This window comes from Solanum pennellii, chromosome 10, assembly GCF_001406875.1.
Source record: "Solanum pennellii chromosome 10, SPENNV200".
NCBI classification, from domain to species: Eukaryota; Viridiplantae; Streptophyta; class Magnoliopsida; order Solanales; family Solanaceae; genus Solanum; species Solanum pennellii.
Window position 1 is genome coordinate 38,908,077 of NC_028646.1, and position 26,888 is coordinate 38,934,964.

Below are 26,888 nucleotides of genomic sequence, written 5' to 3' on the forward strand. Positions count from 1 at the left end.
TTCGGATTTCCTTTTCCCTCAAATTGTTGAAATTTGGGAGGTTGATAACCAGCAGGCATTTCAAAGTTATCATTCCTAGCAGTGTATGGCTTAGCATACATATGAGAAGACTTGGTGGAGACTTCATACTTATCTTTGATAGTGCCTTTAATAAACTCCTTCAAGAGATCGAGTGGAATCATTCCTTCAGAAGAAACGGGAACCTTTTTAACAAACGGGGCTTTCTTAGCAGGATCTTCGATTTCTTGAACTTCAATGCTCTTTCCAGGTGCATGGCTCACATCTCCATCTAAAAGTCCTTCTATCTTGTCCATCAACTTGTCAATTCGAGATTCTTGGTGTTGTACATGCTTCGTCAATCCTTCAACCAACTTCGTCAGATTTGCAAGTTGTTCCTCAGGAGAGGAAGCAGCAGTCACCATCGTTTGCATGATCATCAGAGATGCACGAGAGTAACATGGATTGTCGCGTAAGTTAATTTTCAGTGGACTCACGTTACACGATATACGTGGAGATGATTCATAAGTTGAATCACAGATCTCCCTTGTGGTAGAGTTCTTGGAACAAGATTTCTCAAGTAGAGTCAATGTCTTCTTGATCTTTTCAACAACACTACTTCTTCCTGCTAGAGCATTTGTGGAGGACCTTTCTCCTTTTGTACTCGAAGACCCAAGAACAGGAATTGACGCAGACGACACTTGAAGTGTTTGTTGTCCTAGTGTAGCAGCCTTGCTTCTCGTAACAGCTCCAAAACTTCCAAAGGTAACACCAAGAATGTCTTCAACATCAGTAGAAAACTTGGAGCTAGTGACATTAGAGGCGGTTGATCGAGAGTTGTTGTTCATGGAAGTCATCTCGATATTCTTTGACGTTTGAAAATTTGAGATGCGAGGTAGAAATTGTCCCACTGGGCGTGCCAGAATTTGTAGATAATCAAATTCGCGTCGAGAAAACAATAATCAAGAACGGAAAATTATAGCAACAATCAATTTTATTATTTCAAATGCGAGTATTACAATCTCTATAATTCCTCTGAATTCGCCTTTTCAAATATTAATTCAAGGGCATTAAAGCTTGTTGTTGAATCTATGATGAACTTGAACTTGAACTTTATCTTGATCTTGACTTTTATTTGAATTCAAGGGCTTTGAGCTTGTTCTTGAATTCGGTGGTCTTGATCTTGATCGTTCTTGAACTTGAATGCTTGAATTCTTAAACTTGTAGCTTTGTAGAGAATTAAATGGCGTTTGTACCACGGAGTTTCTCTAGCTTCTTGTTTAGAACTTTCTGTCCCTTTTCTTAATTATGAGGACCCCTATTTATAGTTTTAGAATAGAGGAGTTGCGATTGGAATAGGATTATGTTCAGCCAATCAGATTTAAGTGACATGGCATTTGGGCTTTATGGAGCGGGCTTGTCATCTTTGACACATGTCATGATTCTATTGATTTTCTTATTTGACTTGGCATGCCACATCATCTGCACACGTGGCGCCAAGATGGGCTTTAGAATGAGATTGGATTGGGTTTAACAAATTAAGTTCATCCAATGTAGCCCAAATCAATTAATTTAGACTTTAATTAAATTCATATTTATTGGACTTAAATATTTAACTCAATTATATCAATCCATAATATTTATTTGGATTAATATATTTATGAATTCGATATAATCCAAATCATTTCATAAATTTATATATAATAAATTTTAAATTTTACAGTACCAACCTGGAAAACAAGGATTAATTCTCGAAAAATGTATGTATAACACAAACTGTACTTTTTTTATGGAGCTTCTTGGTATTTTCTATCTCACTTCTTGTGTTATATTTGTTCTTTTAGGATCCTTTCTTGAGAATATCTAGGATTGTTGAAAATGGTGGTTCGGTTTCAATTTGCAAGACAGAAGTCCTAGATAATAACTTGAACCCCATGTGGAGGCCTGTCTGTCTAACTATGCAACAATTTGTTAATAAGGTAGTTTTTTCTTCAAATGAAGGTGAACTTCTTTCTGGTTGATATTATCTGCTAGAACACTCTATCACCCTTTGACCATTGATACCTTTGATTATTTTTAACTTTACATGTGCCAGGTGCAGTATTATTCTAACTGACGGTTCTTTCGGTTGGCTTTTGTATTATTTTTACGGAAAAGGGTCAAAAATAACCTTAAACTTTTTGAAATAGCTCATATATACCCTTAAACTATATTTTGGCTCAAAACTACCCTTCCCGTCAAACTATTGAGTCAAAAGTGCCCTTCTAATTGACGAAAATTATTAAATGTCATGTCGATGCCACATGAATATCACATGGCACCCCAATAGATTTCCAACTATCACATAGACTAAAAGGAAAAGGGTCAAAAGTACCCTTAAATTATCCGAAATAGCTCATATATACCCTTAAACTATATTTCGGCTCAAAACTATCCTTCCCGTCAAACTATTGGATCAAAAGTGACCTTCTTATTAGCGAAAGTTTTTAAATTCCACATGTGCCACATTGACTAAATCCCTAAATCTTAATTACTCATTTTCCCCTCATTTAATTATTTTCCAGAAACGATTTTACCCGTTCTCCCTCATTTCGCGGCTAGGGTTTCATACTTTTCTTCGTGGCTGAGTTTTGAAGTGGATATTCGTGTTTATAGGTTAGTAAACTTTTTTCTTATTTTATTGTGTTTATAACCACAAAAATCCACTTTGAAACTCAGCTTCGAAGAAAGTTATGAAACCTTGACCGTGAAATGACGATGTAATCATTTAAAATTTATTTAAATATAAATTTATTACATGATTTGAATTATATTAAATTAATAAATATATTAGTACAAATAAATATTATGGATTATTATATCAGATAAACATGAATTTAATTAAAGCCCGCTCCATAAAGCCCATATGATATTTCACTTAAATCTGATTGGTCGAAGGAAGTCCTATTCCAATCGCAACTCCTCTATCCTAAAACTATAAATAGGGGTCTCATAATTCAGAAAAGAGGACCAAGAATTTTAACAAGAAACTAGAGAAAGCTCGTGGATCAAAAGCTGCAGATTTCTCTACAAGTTAAAGAATTCAAGCATTCAAAACGATAAAAATCAAGAACGATCAGGATCAAGACCGTCGGATTCAGATCAAGCACGAAGCCCTTGGATTAAAATAGGAGTCAAGATCAAGATAAAGTTCAAGTACAAGTTCAAGATCAAGATAAAGTTCAACATAAAGTTCAACTCTAAGTTCAAGTTCAAGTCCAAGATCAAGATAGAGATTAAGATCAAGATAAATCCCAAGTTCAAGATCAAGCTTTAAAACCCTTAAATCTATATTTGAAAAGGCGAATTCAGAGGAATCATAAACATTGTAACACTCGCATTTGAAAATTGTTGCTATAATTTTTCGTTCCTGATTATTGTTTTTTCTCGACGTGAATTTTATTGTCTACAGACAGGAAAGTTGTGAAATTCTAACTATCATACTTTGAAATCGTAACGTAATAAAATAAGAAAAAATATTTACTAATCTACAACCATGAATATCCACTTTGAAACTCATTCCCCAAGAAAGCTACGAAGCCTTGACTGCAAAATTAGGGGAAAGTTGTGAAATCCTAACTATCATGCTTGAAATCGTAAGCATAATAAAATAAGAAAAAATATTTACTAACCTACAAGCATGAATATCCACTTTGAAACCCAGCCACGAAGAAAAGTATGAAACCCTAGCCGGGAAATGAGGGAGAACGGGTGAATATATCATTTCTGAAATAATGAAATGAAGGGTGAAGTAATTAGAATTTAGGGATTTAGTCTATGTGGTAGTGGAACCTTATTGACATGCAATGTGGCATCCACATGACATTTAACAACATCTATTGATAAGAAGAGTACTTTTGATCCAATAGTTTGACGGGAAGGGTAGTTTTGAGCCGAAATATATTTTAAGAGTAAATATGAGCTATTTCGGATAGTTTTAGGGTATTTTTGACCCTTTCTATTTAGTCTACGTGGCAGTGAAATCTTATTGGCATGCAATGTGGCATCCATGTGACATTTAACAACTTCTGTTAATAAGAATGATACTTTTGACCCAATAGTATAATGGGAAGGATAGTTTTGAGTCGAAATAAAATTTAAGAGTATATATGAGTTATTTCGAATAGTTTAAGTGTATTTTTTTTCCTTTTCCCTTATTTTTATCTGATCTTCAGTGTTTTTTAAGGAAAGAAAATGACCAAAACAGAACACTTAGTGCATTAATAGGCTTATTAATTTTCATTATGGCTTCCTTACAACTAAAAGTTTCCCATAGTTATATTGCCATTTATTTTTAGTTTTGGATCTTAGTGGGTCTTTCTGTTTCTTGTTAGTTATAGAGTGCTTTGACTTTAACAAAAGTTGCAATCATGTCCTCATTGGGTATTGTTTAGCCTATAAACTAATATTATCATTTTTAGTTTTGGATCTTAGTGGGTCTTTCTGTTTCTTGTTAGTTATAGAGTGCTTTGACTTTAACAACAGTTGCAATCAGGTCCTCATTGGGTATTGTTTAGCCTATAAACAAATATTATTATTATAGCTCTTTTTGTTTCAGTTATCACATCTGTTTTTGCTCAGGAAATTAAAATAAAACAGTGGCAGACCTTGAAAATTTGCACAAGAGCAGAGTTGTTGCAAATTTCACTTCACCACCATCTGGTTTTCGGGGTAATGAAAAGGTAAACTTTCATCAGTAGTTGATGGTTCCTTTTTTTGGGTTGTGGGGTTGATTGCTACCTTTATATGATAATTACACCTGTTTGATTTCTTTCAGCTCCTGAAAGGTCAACTTTTTGTTGAAGGATATGCTGAGAAGCAGCTCTATAGTTTTCTTGACTACATCTCTAATGGATTTGAGCTTAGCTTTATGGTTGCTGTGGATTTTACTGGTAAAAGCACTATAAAATATTATCATGTTATTTTAATTGGCCTGGTTTAAGACTATTTTAATGATGCATTTGAACATGCAATGCCTAGCTTCTAATGGAGATCCTCGCAGTCCTGATTCCTTGCACTATATTGATCCTTCTGGACGTTTGAATGCTTACCAGAGGGTTAGGGGATATCACCTTCTTCTTTACTGACTACATGTTCTTTACATTCCTATATTTCATTGCCTTATAACAGGACAACTGATTGTTATTTATATGTCAGCGAAAACAGAAGCCGAAATTGAAGAATTTCATGAGCTGTGGGTCATAAAAAAATAGAATATTGTGACCTATGATTTTTGTAATCTACTGTGTGCTCTTGGTTTCCTTGCAATTTATGATGTTTTAGGCTCTAGTAACGAATTTGTCCAATAGTTACACGCAAAAAACAATTTAATATTAGTGATTGAGCTTTGTTGGTTTCGCATAAGAAATTAGACACATTTAAGTTTGATATATACCTTGAAGTTTCTGAGCTATTACAGATCCTAGGTTCTGGCTATGCAAACAACAATAACTACTGTTCAATCTTAAACAAAGTTGGGTTCAGCTGGATGAATCCCAACTTCTTCTTTGAAGCCGTTTCATTTGCTAACTATCAGAAATTAATGTCATGCTAGAAAAGTTATACTGATAGTTGGTCATGTATTCGTTACAGGCTATTATGGAGGTTGGAGATGTCATACATTTCTATGATTCTGACAAGTGCTTTCCTACTTGTGGCTTTGGTGGCAGGGCATATGGTGGAACAGTATCTTACTGTTTTAACTTAGCTGGAAGCACGGGTGCTCTGAGGTATTTGGTAATCAGCTCTGCTACTTAGAAATGTCTGTTGTGAGTTACTTTATATGTTATATTTCTCCAGTTCTTTTTATCTGCACTTGGGCATAAAAAGACTTGTTCAAAAATATTTTACATTTTATAAATTAAAAAGCCATTAATTGTTTGTTCAATTCCATCCTTACTACAAATTTAAGAAGGCACATTGTCATTAATCACCCTTAAGGAATATGTTAGGGTAATCAAGTCAAATACTCATTATTGTTAATGTTATCTACTTGATTTCTTAATTGGTGTCTGCCAAATCCTTAAATGACGGATAAAAGTGGCAGCAGGAGTAGCTTGTGTGTTGGTTTCTTAAAAGATGGTGCAACAAAAAAGGGTATAATTATTGATTGAAATATGTCTCTCAATAATTTTACTAAGTATATAAGAGCTTTAAATAGCCAACTTAAAACACAACATCTGCATCATTTTAAATTCAAAAATCCAAGAGTATCTTAACTGAAACAACCATATACAAATTTATTATTCAAATCATCCTAAAAATTGCAACTAATTGTTTTAAAAAGAAAATTACTGAAAACAATTTTCAACATTGTGGCTCTAGTTTCTGCTCAATTAGCATTGCTGAAGTTTGCAATGATATTAGAGACATGAGTAAGAGCCTGTTGCCATTGCTGTTGGGATATCAAAAGTGTGTTTTTTCTTTTGTTAGAAAAAAAAATATTGTTTGGCAAATTTTCATAACGGCTTTTAACCAGAAACAGTTTTTCTGTCGTTGGGAAGAAGATAAAAAAAAATTCTTCTTAAAATTAGCAAATACAGAACATTATTTTCTTGAAGACTAAAATATCTNTGAGTCAATTTTTACAGCAACCAAAAAGGTCTCATCTGGATGCTGCATTAAGGGTGATCAGATACCTAAAGAAACAACCTGGTCAAGGACTGTTATTGGCAAGTGATTCAGATGGACAAGTTACTGCATTCTGTGATGCTGATTGGGCATCTTGTCCACTCACTAGGAAGTCTGTGACAGGGTATATGGTTAAGATTGGTAAATCACTAATATCATGGAAGGCAAAGAAGCAAACAACAGTGTCAAGAAGCTCAGCTGAAGCTGAGTATAGAAGCTTGGCTTTAACTGTTTCAGAATTGGTGTGGCTGCTGGGATTATTGAAAGAAGTAGGTACTAAGGTTCAAGTACCAGTTCAAGTTTACAGTGACAGCAAGGCTGCTATTCAGATAGCTGCTAATCCAGTATACCATGAAAGAACCAAACATATTGAAATTGACTGCCATTTCATAAGAGAAAAATTACAAAAAGGACTGATTAAAGTGGAGTACATTCATACCAAAGAACAGCCAGCTGATGTATTGACCAAAGGGTTATCTAGACTACAACATGAACACTTGTTATCCAATCTAGGGGTTTTGAATATTTTTGCACCTCCTAGCTTGAAGGGGAGTGTTGTAATATAGGAAAGCTGTAGAATTTAGAAAGGGTAGAATAGTCTTTTTACATAAAGTTAGTTATAACTACTTGTCAATTAGTTAGTTACAAAATTTGTTAGTAGTTTAGTATAGTAAAGAGCTATATATACAAGCTCATTCTTTGTACATGTAACACAAGTTTTGCACAAGAATATACTACTCTTCCTTCTTCTTCTTAACTGCTTCTTCTTCTTCTTCTTCTTAGTTGTCTCTTAGCTGGTTTTCTTCTTCTTCTTATCGTCATGAAGCTTCCTTCATTAACGAACATGGTATCAGAGCATATGCTTCTCAGTAAACACTGATGAAGCTGGAGAATCCACAGAATCAAAGAATCACGGTTGATTCATAGATTCACAGTTTTTTTTTTTAGAGAAATCGCAGGATCAAAGAATCAGTTACTGATTCAAAGATTCACAAGTTTCACAAGTTTTGTTGAAAGATCTTTAAGTTCCAGTCTTGTTGAATTACAGTTGAATCATTGTTTTTCAAATCTCAAATGGCAATTGAAGGTGAAAATGCAGATTCAGGTCAAAACAGATCAGGTGCATATAATTCTTCACAAGTCAGTTCTGGGCAGAGTCAAGGTATCGATTATAACCATCCTTTGTTTCTTAATCCTACTGATGTCAGTGGTATGAGTATTATCTCATTTCAGTTGCTTGGTGTTGAGAATTACACTTTGTGGAGTCGATCTATTAAGATAGCTCTACTAGGAAGAAATAAGATGGGTTTGATTGATGGAACTGCTAGAAAGGAGATGTTTGGTAAGGAAATGTGGGGGCAATGGGAAAGAGTGAATGCTATTGTTTTGTCATGGTTAATGAATTCTGTATCCAAGAGTTTACTAAGTGGTATTGCATTTGCTTCTACTGCTTTTGATGTTTGGACTGATCTAAAAGAAAGATTTGATAGAGTAGATGGCTCTAGAACTTATAGTCTACACAAAGATATTGCTTCACTGCAGTAGGGTACTGTTTCTGTTTCTATGTATTATACAAAGCTGAAAAGCTTGTGGGATGAGTTTGAGGTGTTGGTGCCATCTCCTTGTTGTAACTCTGAAATATCCAAAGGTTTTGTTGCTCATATGAATAGGCAGAAGTTGTACCATTTTCTAATGGGTTTAAATGACTCCTATCATTAAGCAAGGAGTCAAATCTTGATGATGGACCCCTTACCATCAATTAACTATGCCTATGCTATGATAGTTGGTGATGAGAGTCAAAAGGCTGTAGTGAGTGGTGTTAATAGTATTTCAGCTGCATTGGAGTCAGTTGCTCTTTATTCTAAAGCAAGTAGCATCTCCAATGTAAGTCAGAAATTGAAAAGGAACACATTGTTGATATGTGATTTTTGCAAATGTAAGGGTCACAGCAAAGAATTTTGTTACAAGATTGTAGGCTATCCTCCTGATTTTAAGTCCAAAAGAAAAGTGCAAGGAACTTCTCCTACATATGGTAATACTGGCAGTAACAACTACATCCAGACACAATTAACACATGCAAATCTCACTTATGGAATGAACACCAATGTTCCTCCACCAGGATGGGGAAATATATCTGAGCAGTATCAATCTTCATCAGAGACTCCCAGTGTTAATAGAACAGTGAGTCCAGCAGAGAAAGAGGTTCAACAGTTGCTTCAAGGATGTACATTTACAAAGGATCAATATGATCACATTCTAAAAATGATTCAACAAAAGTCTGAGCCTACAACTTCTGTGTGTAATACTGCAAACAATACAGGTAAAACATTTTTTGATTCTGAACACAGTAACATGTGGATTATAGATACTGGTGCAACAAACCATATTGTGTCTAGTTTGAATATGTTGACTAAAAACACTGTGCATGAACTTGAAGTGTCTAAGCCTATATATCTACCTAATAGTACTACTACTCAGGTGTCTCACATTGGGTCTTGTAGTTTATCAACAAGGAGTGTTATATCAAATGTGCTTTACATACCTGATTTCAAGTATAACTTGTTATCAGTAAGTCAAATTACTAAGGAACTAGGGTGTTCTGTTACCTTTTTTCCTCATTTTTGTGTCTTCCAGGAACTTTACAGTGGGAAGGTGAAAGAAGTTGGTAAGGAGGATTGTACTTGCTAATAAAGCATTTGACTACTCAGTGTAATGATCAAGAAAAGGAAGTTGAGGCTGCATTTGCTGCTCATGATGACAAGGAGACAGACATGGTGTTATGGCATAGAAGATTGGGTGATGTATCATCAACAGTGCTTGCAAGAATGTTTTCAGTGAATAAGCAAAGTGCATGTAGCATTTCTAAGTGCCTTGTATGTCCATTTGCTAAACAAACAAGGAATGTGTTTCCTAATAGTAGCATTAAAGTACTGCTTGTTTTGAGCTACTTCATGTTGATCTTTGGGGTCCTTATAATACACCTACTGTTGATGGCAAGAAGTATTTTCTTACAATTGTGGATGATTTTTCAAGAGTAACTTGGCTATTTTTACTCTCATATAAATCTGCTGTGTGTGTTTCCATTCGAATGTTTCTGCAATATGTTCAAACTCAGTTTGGAAAGAGGGTTAAAGTGTTGAGGACTGATAATGGTACTGAGTTTGTAAACTCAGGATGTCACAAGCTATTTACAGAATTGGGGATCTTACATCAAAGATCATGTCCATACACTCCTCAGCAAAATGGGGTTGCTGAGAGAAAGCATAGACACTTACTTGAAGTTACCAGAGCTTTGAGACTTCAAGCTCATATTCCTATCAGATATTGGGGTCAGTGTTTGTTGGCTGCTGCATATATCATTAATAGGTTACCAAGTAGTGTTCTACATTTTAATACTCCTTATGAAAGGTTGTATGGTAGTAAACCATCAATATCTCATGTCAAAACTCTAGGATGTTTGTGTTTTGCTAAACTTCTAACAGAACATGATAAGTTGATGCCTAGATCAAGACCAGCAGTACTTATGGGTTATTCAGAGTTACAAAAGGGATATATACTACTTGATCTAACTGATAAATCATTCTTCACAAGTAGGGATGTGGTGTTTAGAGAAGATGTGTTTCCTTTTACAAAGATAGATCATTCATTACAAGAAAGAGTGTTTGTGGATCCTATGCAAATTTCAGACATGCTAAGTAGTGATGTACAGTGTATAAGTCCTGTGATTCCCAGGTGTCCTTCTACTACTGTGTCTCATGATGATAATGTGTCTCATGAGACTCATACTTTGTCTTCTGTTGATGAGGTAGAACAGTCTCCAACTGGTGGTGTGGTAGATACTGAGATGAGTCAAGAGTCTGCAAGTCTTACTACTCATAGGAGGTCTACTAGACAGAAACTCAAACCAACTTGGATGAAAGATTTTGTGTCCTTGACTGTTAACAAAGATGTCATGTACTCTTTAGGAAAGTACATGAGTTATGCTCATCTTTCTCCTACATACCAAAGCTATATTGCAGCCACCTCTGTTATTAAGGAACCTGAGTCTTATCTAGAAGCTGTTCAAGATAAAAGATGTATAGAGGCCATGCAACATGAAATTCAAGCACTAGAAAGTAATCATACTTGGGAGCATACTGATCTGCCAAAGGGGAAGAAGGCTATTGGGTGTAGATGGATTTATAAGGTTAAATACAATTCATCAGGAGAGATAGAGAGACTCAAAGCAAGGTTAGTGGCTAAAGGTTATTCTCAACAAGAAGGAATAGATTACAAGGAGACCTTCTCACCTGTTGTTAAAATGGTGACAGTCAGAACCATTGTTTCTCTTGCAGCAGCTAGGCATTGGCATATTCATCAAATGGATGTATTCAATGCTTTTCTTCAAGGTGATTTAGATGATAAGATTTATATGCAACTACCTCAGGGATTTGTTGGTCAGGGGGAGAAAGTATGTAGACTAACAAAGTCCCTATATGGTCTGAAACAAGCTCCAAGGCAATGGAATCAAAAGTTGACTGAAGCTCTTAGCAATCTCAAGTTCAAACAAAGCCAACATGATTATTCCTTGTTTATTAATCAGTCAGAAGAGGGAACTATATTAGTGTTGGTTTATGTTGATGATATGCTAATTACTGGCAGTAGTCTTAAACTAATAGAAGACACAAAAAAGGCACTACAACAAGCATTCAAGATGAAAGATTTAGGAGAATTAAAATACTTTCTAGGCATTGAGTTTACCAGATCAGCAGCTGGTATATTAATGCATCAAAGGAAGTATACACTGGAACTTATAGCTGAGGTTGGATTGACAGCAGCTAAGCCTGCAGGAACACCTATTGACATCAATGTCAAACTAACATCTAAACTATATGATGAGCATGTGAAGCAAGCAGAATCAGATGATCCTTTGATTGATCAAACAGCATATCAGAAGATAATAGGCAAGTTGTTGTATTTGAATATGACAAGACCAGATATATCATTCAGTACTCAGACATTGAGTCAATTTTTACAGCAACCAAAAAGGTCTCATCTGGATGCTGCATTAAGGGTGATCAGATACCTAAAGAAACAACCTGGTCAAGGACTGTTATTGGCAAGTGATTCAGATGGACAAGTTACTGCATTCTGTGATGCTGATTGGGCATCTTGTCCACTCACTAGGAAGTCTGTGACAGGGTATATGGTTAAGATTGGTAAATCACTAATATCATGGAAGGCAAAGAAGCAAACAACAGTGTCAAGAAGCTCAGCTGAAGCTGAGTATAGAAGCTTGGCTTTAACTGTTTCAGAATTGGTGTGGCTGCTGGGATTATTGAAAGAAGTAGGTACTAAGGTTCAAGTACCAGTTCAAGTTTACAGTGACAGCAAGGCTGCTATTCAGATAGCTGCTAATCCAGTATACCATGAAAGAACCAAACATATTGAAATTGACTGCCATTTCATAAGAGAAAAATTACAAAAAGGACTGATTAAAGTGGAGTACATTCATACCAAAGAACAGCCAGCTGATGTATTGACCAAAGGGTTATCTAGACTACAACATGAACACTTGTTATCCAATCTAGGGGTTTTGAATATTTTTGCACCTCCTAGCTTGAAGGGGAGTGTTGTAATATAGGAAAGCTGTAGAATTTAGAAAGGGTAGAATAGTCTTTTTACATAAAGTTAGTTATAACTACTTGTCAATTAGTTAGTTACAAAATTTGTTAGTAGTTTAGTATAGTAAAGAGCTATATATACAAGCTCATTCTTTGTACATGTAACACAAGTTTTGCACAAGAATATACTACTCTTCCTTCTTCTTCTTAACTGCTTCTTCTTCTTCTTCTTAGCTGTCTCTTAGCTGGTTTTCTTCTTCTTCTTATCGTCATGAAGCTTCCTTCATTAACGAACAATATCCCTTAGAAAACTGTCATGGGGTTCTTATATAGAAGTATTTAGTTATGTGGTTCCGTTATGGCCTTCACAACTGATACCTTTAGACCTCAACTCAGTTTTCCATGGCAGTGCAATGCCTTCGATAATTTGCATTTTTCTTCCCCTTCATTTTGATGAATAATTTCCTTTTTCTGATTTTTTTTCACAGGTGGAAGGTGTTGCAGGCATTATGGCTGCTTATGCTAGTGCTTTGCAGAATTTTACTCTTTCTGGACCCACATTATTCGGGCATGTAGTTAACAAGGCTGCAGAAATTGCTGTCGAGTCCCTAAAATACAATCAGCATAAATATTTTGTCCTCCTCATTATAACGGCAAGTAATGGATGAAATATCACGAACCAAAATGAGTAGTGAGTAACACCCGCACTTAACTTCCTAGGTGGGCGAACCAAGGAATCCAAATCCCAACATATATCAATTGTTCAACTACGAATCACAAAATAATGCGGAAGCTCGTTTTCCCAAAATCTGAAAGTCATCAGAACAAGGATATCTAATCTCCAATTACTAAGTCTAAGAGTATCAAAGACACCAAAATAAGTGAACTAAAGTAATTTGTGTCCGAAAAATAAGGACATCAGGTAATGACAAAGAGAAACCCAAGCTTGAATGAATAATTCACCATTGAACCTGATATGCCGATACCTGCTAGAGCTGAGGGAAATACGAAGTCATTGGTACACTCGCTGCACTCCATAAACGGAAAACAAAGAAAACACAAGTAGGACTTAGTACGGGACAACATGTACTGAGTAGGTATCATCGGCCAACCCAAAATATCCATGAGGACTCATGCCTCCAACCACACCATTTAGCGAATTGAGTTCTTTGAGATTGAGTATATTACGTTAATTCAATATGTTTTCCTTTAATATTATCGTGTCGGGACCTGACACACGATCCAATTATACCGTGTCGGAACGTGACACTTCGATTCAAGAATATCGTATCGGAATGTGACTCCGATACAAGAATACCGTGTCGGAACGTGACACTCCGATCCAATTATACTGTGTCGGAACGTGACACTCCGATCCAATTATACCGTGTTGGAACGTGACACTCTGATCCAATTATATCGTGTCGAAACATGACACTCCGATCCAATCATACTGTTAATTTATCATTTATCATCACCACTTTCAATTTATTGATAATATTTCATCAAGCCTTCTTTATTCAAGGCATCACTTTGATAGAGAGGTTTTCAGATTATAAATCTCACGGCCTCAGGATTTTAGACCAATTACAAACCACACAACCAAGTCACACAATCACACAATCAAGTACATAGAGAACTTCACAATATCATTCAATGTATATCAATCACTATTAAGAGTTTAATATCAAATAGCATAAACCATATCCTACCTCCACCGAAGAATCGAATTCAAGCAAGCTACTTCTCCAATACTTTTTCTTTCCTCTATGCCTCCAAACCTTTCCAATCTATCAAGTATATATGCATAATTTGTAAGTAAAGAATTTTATAGGAACCTATATCATTATAATCGCTTTCCTAAGTTTTGATGTCAACCAATATGTCCATTCTCGTATTTCTCAAGTTGCAAGTCTAGGGTTAAATCTTAATTTCTCAAATTACCATAACTTTAATGGAATTCAAATAGTACAATACCTTAATATTTAATTACTTATCTCAAAATATCAAAATATTATTTATAATATGATAACTAAAGAAAAATAATAAGAATCTAAAATCACAGGTTTCCAAAATATTGGTCTTATACCAGGTATTCAATTCAATACATATCTAATGATAAATGTTAATTATAATATCAAGTGAAAATTAAATAATTGTATCCATAAAGTTCATACCCCACTGCTTGTAATAACCTTTATGCACAAATCATATAAAAATCGTCATATCATCCTTATAACTAACCATCCAATTACACACATATATGACCCTCTCTAATTGCTACAACAACTTATAAACAACTCATGAGAATGATAATCATTCTAGCACCTCATACCCGATAACATATATTTCTATATACTAATCTCAAGCATCACTGACCAATTGCAACCCTTAATTCCTTTTCAATCATTAATTAATAGTTAAATTCAAGACCTTGTGAATACTCATAATCCTTGAAATAATTATCTCTCATTACTCACTAAAGCTTGACCCAAATTCAAACAACTCACGTACAATAAAATTAGTAATTTAATTAAAAGAAGCAGTAGCTTCGAAACCACTGCATTTCTCCTTATTCTCCCACTACACGTTTATTACATATTTAATTTAATGATTTCAAAAATAAAGCTACTACCTGAATGCAATGGTTTTGCTTGTGGTGCCGAATCATGGCATCCGCCTCTTTTTTGTTTTTTCTACAAATAATTTTCTTACCCTAATTATTTAAAGACTAACCATAAAAATAGTAAAGTGATTCATTATTCATTTAAGGAAATATAACTTAAATACACAACTATAAGTTTAGTATTCTCCAATTTTCCCTTCTTTTTTTAAATATTACATAATTCCCTTTTTTTTTTAATTTTAGTAGAAGTTTAGAGATACATAGCCTTCTCTCTCCTATAACACACACTTCCCCAATATCATGCCTATTTTTTCTCCACTAAAACACTCAATCTTCTGAATCACTTTTTGAATTATTAATTTTAATTAAAAACGTTTCACAACATTTAATATGAAATTTTGCATTTCAAAATTCAAAAAATTTGAAATTTCTGAAAATTGGACCATCTGGTTCTTCTTCTTCTTACTCCATCATCCGTCTATAGTTCTTCTTCTTCTTCTTAATCCATCATCTGTTCTTATTTTCTTCTTTTTTTCTTCTTGTTCATTGCTATATTACATCAACCGTCTCTAGGTTTCTTTTTCTTCTTACTCCATCATCCGTTCTTCTTTTCTCTTTTTTTTTTTCATTGTTCTATTACATCATATTAATGGATCCTTTTACTAATAGAAGGATTTATGATTCGGACGATGAAAACTGGAAAGAAAATAGAAAAAAGTCTTTGCATGATCCTATGAATGTTCGAAAGGATTCAAATAAAGATTTTGGCGAATCATCTAAATCAAAGGTTGACAAAATACATCAAAAAAAGAGAAAAGAAGCAGCAACCATTGTTGTTGAAATTAGTAAAAATTTTAGTAAAGGAATCCCATATGTATCATGAATTTCTGAAAATTGTTATCATGTATCATACAATAACTTTAATACATAAGTACACAGTGTGTTAGTCGATGCATTGATACATGAATTAGATGTGTATCATATGATTTCCTATGTATCAAGAGTTTTTGAAAATTGTTATCATGTATCAGTCAATAAGTTTAATAACTGCGCCATCAAGTGCGATTGCTGATACATATCAACTCAGTGTATTATAGTGTTTAGACGATGCATTGATACATGAATTTGATGTGTATCATATGATTTTCTATGTATCACGAGTTTTTGAAAATTGTTATCATGTATCAGTCAATAAGTTTAATAACTGGATGTTCATAAAAATTTCTTCAAACTAGATGATATAATCTTGAATTTTCAAAATTTGAAATTGTTATCCAATTACGTGCTGAATTAATGCTTATTAATGAACTGTTACCGTAATTTAAGCTGATTTAGATAACAAATTTAAATGTTCCGTTTTCCCCCCTTTTAATCTTAACAGTTATAAGTTACCGTGTATCATTTACCATGTATCACAATATACTAATGTATCACGCTACAGCAATTTTAAGGGATTATTAGTAAATATTAAATTTGTCGGGACAGAATGTAATTATTGTATTACACTTGGGATTCCTTAATCTTAACAGTTTTAAGTTACTGTGTATCATTTACCATGTATCACAATATACTAATGTATCACGCTACAGCAATTTTAAGAGATTATTAGTAAATACTAAATTTGTCGGGACAGAATGTAATTATTGTATTACATTATGGGATTCATTAAATTTATACTTAATTTAATTGTTATTTTCTTGAACCACTAACTAACTAAATTATTAAAATTACCCACTAATTTCATAATTATAATTATGAATAGTTCAAAACACTCTTTTAAAATTTATCGAAAAGTATGTTATCAAAAAAAAGTTATAGTACTTAAAACAAGCAAATGGGTTGTTACATGAAAGCAGGATTAGTTTTAGATGTCAGATTTCTTTAATTTTATTTAGTGATCTTAATCATTCACTACTTATAGGATTGTGTCATTACCGATATGTTAGAAACTAAAGATGCTCTGGTGAGGGCGTCAGACCTGCCACTTTCATTTCTTATTGTAGGAGTCGGCAATGCAGATTTTACACAGATGGAGGTATAATTCTACCACAGTACTCAATCCTCTAATTAGACTGCAGGATGTCCACCTGTTCTCTAGACTAAAAATGTAGTGATATAGATAACAAATCACATTAAATATTTCCTTTCAGATCCTTGATACTGATAATGGACATCGATTAGAGAGTTCCACAGGAAGGGTAGTTACACAAGACATTGTTCAATTTGTTCCAATGCAAGAAGTACATAGTAAGTCCAATACCCTCTGTTCTCATACCAGAGAATAACACAACACTGTTCTTTGAAGCAAAGTTTGTTGTTCATCTTGTATTTCAAACATACTTAGAACAAAACTTTGAACATCTTTGTAAGAAAACAAAGTTTAAGAACATTTTCACAACTAGAAAATTAAAACTAGTAGCGAAACTACAATCAGAAACAGATTTTTTAAAAAAATATACGAAATATTTTTCTTAAACAAGAATTGTTGTTAATATGTGTCTAAAGAATCTTACTGATTATAACAAACTTTGCAGAACACGAAGTTACCAAGTTTAATGAACCAGTGAAGAACAAAAGAATAAAAGAACTGAAATTAATTCACAAATCTAAAGTTTGTAAAACACGTACCAGAATCTGAAAAAAATTTAATAGAAAAAAGATCAAGTCCACTGAATTCACAGTGTCCCCTTAAGGAAATTATTCCCCTCTAATATCCGAGGTTTGATTTGGAATATGACCTCCCAGGGTAAAATGATCTCAATCACCAGAGTATAGATACCAAAAACTCCGGTGTCAGCGAACCACTCAACGGCAGTAAACTACACTTAGAATACTAGATTTAGTAGTTGAAGAAGAAGTCCATAAATCCTCTTTAAAATGAGAGGAAATCCCTCAATTTATAAAAAAACAAAGGATAGTGCGAAAAGGTTCTTATTGTGCCTTACCGAAAAGGTCACAAACCTTTGGAAAAGTCACAATCTTTCAGAAAGGTCGTCACCTTTCATAAAAGTCACAACTTTCCATAAAAGTCACAACTTTTCATAAAAGTCGCAACTTTTCATAAAAATCACAACTTTTCATAAAAGTCGCAACATTTCATAAAAGTCACAACTCTTCATAAAAGTCGCAACTCTTCATTTTCCATTCGCACCTTTTTAAAATCCAATAATCCCCCGCATGAATGGGGAATGACTCGAAGACAAAGAAACGGACAAGTATGTGTACTTTACAAGCAAGAATTAATTGCATCTGGATAAGTAGGTTTTCCCTTGGACTTTTCGTAGTGAACATATGTCGGATATACTCGGTCAATCGGTAGATGCGATATCTTTGAACCGTCGAACTTTGGTGTATACCTAGACAACCATATGTCACACAATTAACCCTTTACCATTTATGGTTCTTACGGTTGTATTCGTTTTAGCCATGAACACCTCCTGATTTCATGAGTGTATAGAGAGATGGGCTTTTGACAATCATCTTCTTTGAAGCGGCTTACACTTCATACTCACGTAGGTGATTTCTAACCGTGTTATCGCGTAGATACACTATTTGGTCAACTCTGCCAAACTTAGAAAATCATTAAAATCATTAAGTTTTATTAACTCATTAACAAGCCTTAATGTTGTATCCTTGTCCCTGAGCATTGTCTTCATCATGAGAATGGATTGAGTTTATTGACAATGCCAAACCGTTATTAGCATTACACAAGTAGTTGGGTAATTGACTTCTGATGTGTAAAATAATTGTTATGTCAGTTGGTGTGGTTAGGTATTTCCATGATTTTATCTAGGGCATGCTAAGAATTTTCAATTTTGGACGTATTTCTCCTCTTAACATTATTCAACATATAAGACATCTTCAATTGTTGAAATATTTCCTTGATCTTTGTTTCCTTAAATAATTTGTATGTTAGAATGAATCCATTCCCTTTTATGATTGTTCATAAGCTTGATTCTAAATATGATGTTTACTCTATTCTGCAGGCGGGCAAATTTCAGTTGTTGAAGCTCTTTTAGAGGAACTACCTGGGCAGTTTCTTACATACATGCGCTGTAGGGATATTAGACCTCATAACATTTCTGCTCCAGGACCATCCTATGTGGTTTGAGTAGTAAGAAGAGCTTCAGAGAGCAACCTTCAAAATCATAAAATGATTGCAGTGGAAAAAGAGTGTCTGGTTGGAAGATTGAAGTCTGACTTTTATCTTGCTCCAGAACTAGTGTTGCACATACCATTTATACTTGTGACTGTAAATACATATCATTGTGATAACAGCGAATTTAGCTTTTAGGGATGGGTTGATGATTGATTTACTTTTGTATATGCACAATCAATGAAAAGCTTTGGTTTGGGATATTGTGGCTTGCAAATTAATATCAGTAAATTATTATAACCTCGGCAGATGGTTATAATAAAACAATATTATATTTAGAATACACTTTGCTAGTAGATGTAAGTTGAAAACAATACATTCCTCTCTCATCTAGTAGCAAAGTTTACAATCTACCAGCTTATATATTAAAATAAAACAATAGAGAGAAAAATCCTTAAACCACAACTCTTTTATTTTTTGAAATACTATATATGCACTCTTTCTATGAATATATAAATATTGTAGCAATTTTAAGAAAACAAATAGGATAAGTACAATCTTTAACTACAAGTAGCAGTCACCAGAATGGAAAGACTACCAAGGTGCTAAATCGCCATCAGTATGCGCCTCAGTTGTCCAGAACTGTGTTTCATCTTGTATAGCCCATAATTTGGTGCTTTCATCACTGTCAGAGCCATCATCAAAATCAAAATCTCCATCATCATCTGTGCCATTCCCTGATTTAAAGTCTTCAACTTCAAACAATTTATCCAAACCATCATAGTGTTCAAAGTAGTCATTGCCACCCGTTTGATTGAAATACTCATTCTCATCACCTAAGTTTGCAAAAACGTTCCTTGTTTCTCTTCTCATTTGCTTTCCCTTCCTAACAAGCTCCATCAGGTGATCTTTCATGACCAGCATTTCATCCCTCTCCAAAAGTTTGCCTCTATCATCGTACCCTTCTACCAGAAAGACGGAGTCTCTCTGCCCCTTCTTACTGACATAAAACAACTCAGGGTGCCTTATTAGCATAGCCCTTAATCTGTTTGGCAAACCAAACTCCTTTCTAAAATGTGTTAAGTGATCAACCAAAGTCCTCTTCTCAACCATCATCCCTAAAACTTCTCTCACCACTGCACAAGCCCTCTTCTCAGCATTAATAGACTCTTTATAGAAATCATTCACTCTTGTCTTATAAGGACATACATCCGGTAATTCTTTAAACTTTATAAGGTACTCTTCATGCCGTCTCTTCAAATTTAGTCCTCTTCTAAGTTTTAAGTGCTTGAACTTTAATGGCCGATCTACAATCAATCCAAGTGAAACATGGTCAACTTCATGAGACGGTAAAGCATTCGATAGAGCTAGATCACAAGAAATAAGCTCAAGAGATGTGTCAACAATCTGAAACTTATGAGGGTAATCACTGCAAAGGCGAGACCTGAAATTAACAGGCAAACCAAGATCAGGTGCAATGTGAAGTAGCTTGGATAGCAATAAGCTATGGTGCGTGGTAAGCATTAGAAGCTTCTGTAACTTAGCGGCCAGGAAATCAGAACGAGCCGATTTGAGTTGGAATTCTTTACCAAGGAGGGCAGCAGCAGGAGGAGTGAGTCGAACACAGAGCTGAGAAAGTGGTTTAGTGGCATTGAAGGGTGTAGGGGGTGTTGGTATAGTGAATAGCTCAAATATTGTTGGATAACGCTGAATCATTGAAAGAATAGAGCGAGGTTTAGGAAGAGTTAAATAGCCACGGCATTTGTAGAGAACATCGATAGGCATGAAATGCTTTGGTTTTGAAAGTAAGAGTGTTTTGAGCTTGTATACGAACCTAATATTGTTGTTTTTTACAACATGTTTGTCCAACTTGCGATCTGGAACCAATTTGTGAGGTCCAGGATTAGAGCAAATAATAGAAATTTTGCTTCTGCGTAAGAAATCTGGATCATTTCTTTGGAATTGGATTTTTACTGGTAAAGTGAAGAGGAGGCTCATTTGTAGGGATGACATGTTTGGGGGTTAAATGATCAAACAGTTGGTGTGCACTCTCCAAATAAATAGATAACGACAAGCTTGGAGTAGATGTAGTCAGATTTTGGAAAATTTTTGCTTTCTAAAAACAACATCATCATCATTCACGTGCTTTCAAATGTTTTAAATTTATCACAAATGCGTTTAAAATATTTTTACTTCCACCATCTAAGTCATTTATAATTAGATTTGGTGTATACCATTATAATTAGCGGAAAAAGGTCTAAAATACACAGTATTTGAAAATGATATAAAATTACTCTTCATCCATCTCTTCGCTCCAAAATATCCTTCCCACCCACTTATTGAATCCAAAATATCCTTGTCATCCACCTTTTGATTCAAAATTAACCACTTATTTTAACGGTTTTATATTAAAATTATTTATATATTTTTTAAAATACGTGGCGCTCAACTATTTGTTATAATTTAACTTATTAGTATAATTTATAAATCAATCCACTACCCATCCATTACTAATTAAATACCTCTAAATTAATAAACCTGTCACATTATTAATGCAAGCTACTGCCAATTGAGTGTTTTTAAAAATTTGAGGCGAAAATATCTATAGAATTAAATTATCATACATTCAAGTGGCTAAATAAAAATCATCGGTAAACTTAAAAGTCTGACTATGTTCATCTTAATTATTCTTACGGCTCAATTATGTGATGTTACTTCATAGGTAACTTTTTTTCAAAATAATATATTAAAGGTTTTAAAACAAATCATAAATATTTATAAAATTATATTTAAAAAAAGTGCATGGATTAATTCCTGATGTATTACTTCTTTACCTTTAATCATAAATTTTTCTAATTCATTTTTGAAAGAAAGTGTCCTCCTAAATAAGCATCCCAACCTAAATTTAATTGCGGCTTCGATTCGAACTCGAACAATTTCAAATGTCATTTTCAGGAATCTATAATTTCATCGTGTTTTAGTAGTGTTTTATGGAGATTTTGATATTATAATTGAATTATTAATTGGGTGAGGTTTAGTTAGTAATGAGTGGGTAGTGGGGTGGTTTATAAATTATATTAATAAATTAAAATTATAACCAACAGTTGAACGCCAAATATCTTAAAAAATATTTAAAGAGTTTAATTTTAAAATAATTAAAAAGTGGTCAATTTTGAACACAAAGGTGGATGACAAGACTATTTTGGAGTCAATAGGTGGATGAAAAGGGCATTTTGGAGTCAATAGGTGGATGAAAGGTAATTTTGTACCATTTTCAATACTTCAAGGGTATTTTAGGCTCTTTTCCGTATAATTAGATTTGGTGTAATTGAAGTAATTACAAAGTCTATCCTGTTTGGTTGGACATTATAATTACGTAATTGATCTAATTAATTTGGGAAAAGGCTCAAATATGCCACTGAACTTTCACAAAAGACTCATTTATGTCATTACCGTTAAAACAAATACTCTTTCATGCCATTATTTTTAACGGTGATTTTGCAAAGTAAAAAAAAAAACAAAAAACATTCAATTTTTATTCAGAATCTTTTCTTTGTTGAAAAAAATTGATGAAGTGGCCAATTATAATTCGGTCAGGTCATCAATTTATTTAATTAAAAAATCAAAAAAAATAATTTAATTTTTTTAGAATTATTATTTTTTTTATTAAAACAATTGATGACGTGGCAGAATTATAATTTGTCACATGTCAAAAATGGTTTTGAAAAATTACCGTTAAAAAATAATGGCATGAATGAGTCTTTTCTTTAACGGTAATGCCAAACTTTTAATTGATGACATAAATGAGCCTTTTCTGAAAAGCTCGATGGCATATTTGAGTCTTTTCCCAATTAATTATAATCTCTAAATTCACAAACATAGACTGTTAATTGTTGGTAATCACATAATATAATTACCACCTGATTACTTCTAATTCCTTTTTAATTCTATTTTTCCTTTTTGATTTTTATTTATTTTTCACTTCTATTATTTTAAGTTCTATTTTTATTTTTATTATTCTAAAAAATTCTAGAAGTTAATTTTTTTATTTTATATTATTATATTTCATTTTCTTCTCGTTCTCCACCTAACTTCACGTGATTCTATGCAATTTTTTCGTATTATCATTTCTTTATGTCATGTTTATTTTGACATTAGCATAATTTTATTAGTATTCTAATTTTTAAATTAAAATAGAATTTATTGTTAAGTAAGGTTATACGCCTATGTTTTTTTTAAAAAAAATAAAATAAATCATATTTATGTATGCTATGTTGAAATTTGCTATAAGACTATTATGTTGAATTTTTTGTTTTGAATTTATAACTTAGTGTAGTTACTATAGACCGGTGTTTTAAAAGGGGTTGAGGCGTTCTATACGGTACTTTTTTATTGTGTTTTTAAGACGATTTGCCGCGTTTAAAGCCGATTCGGAGCAAGGCGTAAGCCTCGAGACGTGGGGCACAAGTCCCATGGATCTATGGGCATAATCTCATGTATATGCAATTTTATAATTTATTATTAATAAAATAGGTAAAAATAAACCTTTCAATGATTTTGCAAATAATTTTTTTAAAAAAAAATATAATGCATATAAAATATATTATGATTTTTATTTAGATAAATATTACTCCCTCCGTTTCACAAAGAATTGTCTAGTTTAATTTGACATGAAGTTTAAGAAAATAGAGACTTTTAAATCCTTTGATCCTAAATTAAAATTATGTCAAATGTACAAAATTGCTCTTTAATCTTGTGACCTTAAACATGTCACGTGCAAAGCTGAAATTAAAATGTTACTAAAAAAAGAAAGAGATCATTCTTTTTTAAATAAACTAAAAAGGAAAGGAGATTATTCTTTTTTAAACAGAGAGAGTAATAACCAGTAATAATGTATTTTAGAGGTATATGTGTGCCGTCATTACTATTTATAATGATGTAATATTATGATGTCCACATGGGTACATATATGCCTTTAAAATACACTATTAAATATTGCAGAGGTTAAAAGGTCATTTCCAAAGTTTGGTATTGTAACACCAATTTCTGTCAAAGTTCGGATATCATTCAGAACTTTATCCCAATAAAATATGATTCTAAACAAAAAAGGTAAATTTTTTATTGAAAAGCATGGGCCTACGTTTTACGCCTAGGTCTTACGCTTTTATGATTGAGGATTATACCTCAAATTTTAGAACTTACGCCTTATGAATTTATGTTTTTAATCAACTCCCTGGGGACTTTTTGGTCACGCCTTGAAACTTGCCCTAAAAACATTTTAAAAAAGACTATTTTAATAGCCACAACATTTCTTTTTGATTTTTTTTCTAAAGTTAGGGTTTTAAAAAGGAAAAGGAAAAAAGGACAAATATGTCTCCGAACTATCGTAATGGTATGTATATACCCTTCTTTATATTTTTAAGATGTTAGTATCCTTATCGTCCAAATTTTAGTGCATATATACCCTTAATATTAACGGTGATACATATGTCATAATCCTATAAGCCGACCTGATATTTTATAAATCTCTACAAAAAAAAAAAAGCAAAATGGTCTGATGGGCCGTTGTACTTGTATCCATTTGTATGTTGCACCTTTCAACTTGGAACTTTGTCAATTGAACCCTCTAAGTCAATGAAAATTAATATATTAAACCCCTTTGACTGTTGACCAGGCTTATGTGACAACTTGATCAATAAGTTGGAATAAATATGTGATTCAACACGCGAAAAGAGTGTAAACATAAGAATTTAAATTAAAAATAATTAAAATAAAGGAAAATTAGAATAAAAAGAAGAAAACAAAATCAAAAATAAATGTTTCACTTTTTTCTTCTTCCCCCCACCCATCCCTATTTTTTTCCTCTTCAATCGTCACTCTCCCTGCTCTTCCCCTCCCAGACCTTTCTCCCTTTCCTCGCTCCTTTTCAACTTCTTTCTTGTTTTTCTTTTTCTTTTTCATTTTTATATTCCCTCAAATTGAAAACAAAATTGTACAAAAAAATTGAACATAATCAGCAAATAAAAATTTAGAAAATTAGTGGAATAAATATAGTTATCGAAAGAAATATCTCTAATTAGTTACTTGACCTCTTTTGTTGTCAAAATTATTCTTGATTTGTCTTTTTTTTCAAAAAGACCCGGTAATTTTAATTGGTGAAAAGTAATTTTTGAATATCTCTATGAAATTAGATGAAGAGTATTGTGTAAAATTGTGTAAATAATAAGGTATTTTAATGGTGATTCACTACTATCGATGGAGGAAAGGGTTAAAGAAGTTGTTCAACTAACAATGAAGGGAGTAATGGAGTGAAAAAGAAGAAAAAAATGATTTTTAAGAAAATAAATTATGAATGACGTGTCATATAAAATTTGATGTGGATGATGATGTGTCATTTTCATCAGGCCATTGAAGTTCACACAAAGCCAAAAGGATTTAAAATGTTGAGTTTCATTGAGTTAAAGGATTAGTTGACAAAGTGCTCAGTTAGAATGTTCATAATACAAACGAATGCAAGTATAAGGGTCCATCGGACCATTTAGCCAAAAAGAAGTTCACCCGATTAATTGAAAATCCACCCAAATAAATAATAGCCACACCTAAACAAAACAAATCAATGAAAGTTATCAAAATTTAACGTTTTCCCTAAACTAATCTCAACAATCTCTGTAATTATTGTTCAACTTCGTCAGAATTCATCAATCTCAAATCTAGAACCAATCTATTCTTTTTCATTAATTCATAAACCCTACAATAGATTCCACCTGTTCACCTTAAACCAACACCCTCGCCAACCTTGCCAACGACTTATCATCACATTCAATTGTTCCGGCTTTCTCCAAATTACAAATCAATTCATTGATATGTCAATCCTAGGTCAAAGTTAAGACCATATCAACATAAATCCCCAAATCAGGAACATCACATTCTTATTGAACGACTGGTAATACTTTTGAGGGCCAAATCGCAAAGGTTCTTTGTAGGCTGCAATTAGATGTGGTTCATGAGTTAATTTAGGATTTTTGAGTCTTGAGCTTCTATTTGAGAAGGATCGGTTTTTAAGCTCATTTTAGAGCTTGAATATCTTGGATTGATTCGTTGCTTAGTATTCGGCCTTTGTCTATAAGAGACTTTCACTTGAGAATGAGGATGATTTGGGGATGAAGATTGGTAAAGGATGTTACTCTACTAAAAAAGTCTCTTAATTTGAAATTTAGTGAATTAATTTGGGAAGGGGGGGGGGGGGTTGGATTATATTAATTTGGGGGGCTTTTTTCAATTTTGGACAGAAATTTAACAATGAATGAATCAATAGTTAAGATTGAGACATGTGTATCATTGTTAGTATAAAGTGTATATATGCACAAAAATTTGGACGGTGACAGCACTAACATCCTAAAAGTATAACTAGAGCCGTCAAAAAAAGACTTAACTAATGGGGCCGGTCCGACCCAACCTGTTATTGGGGTAGGGTTGGGATATGATTTTTCAAACCCTTTTTAACCGACGCTTATAAGCCAAACCCTTTTAGGCCCTTAGGGCATCTCCAACCCTGTACGCTATTTCACTCTCCAAATATAAAATTCTCTATTTTTTAGACAACCAACTTCAATCCAATTCTCTATTTTACTCTCTAAAAAAATCTTTTTCTCTCTCCTCAATATTATATTATTATTTCTATTTCATTCTTATTTTTCTTATTCATAATATAAATCTCTTCTTTCTTTTGTTTTCGAAATAATCATTTTTTGTATAATTTTCATGTAATATAAATTTTTGTTCTTACAAATTCTTTTTTAATATAAAACTATATTTTATTCTAAATTTCTAAATAACATACCTTAAAAGCAAATATCATATAATATACAAATCAATGAACAATTCAAATAAAAGTGAA

General features: G+C 33.2%; 1 protein-coding gene and 1 pseudogene across 1 annotated transcript; one reads left to right on the forward strand and one right to left on the reverse strand.

Annotated features, from left to right (window-relative positions):
* Positions 1-1,498: 1,498 nt before the first annotated feature.
* Positions 1,499-19,138, forward strand: LOC107001243 (annotated as a pseudogene).
* A 304-nt stretch (positions 19,139-19,442) lies between these two features.
* LOC107032255 (protein WHAT'S THIS FACTOR 1, chloroplastic) lies at positions 19,443-21,153 on the reverse strand. Its single transcript, XM_015233837.2, has one exon. It carries the CDS (start codon positions 21,002-21,004, stop codon positions 19,586-19,588), a length of 1,419 nt encoding a protein of 472 aa, XP_015089323.1. The 5' UTR covers positions 21,005-21,153; the 3' UTR covers positions 19,443-19,585.
* Between the last annotated feature and the right edge of the window lie 5,735 nt (positions 21,154-26,888).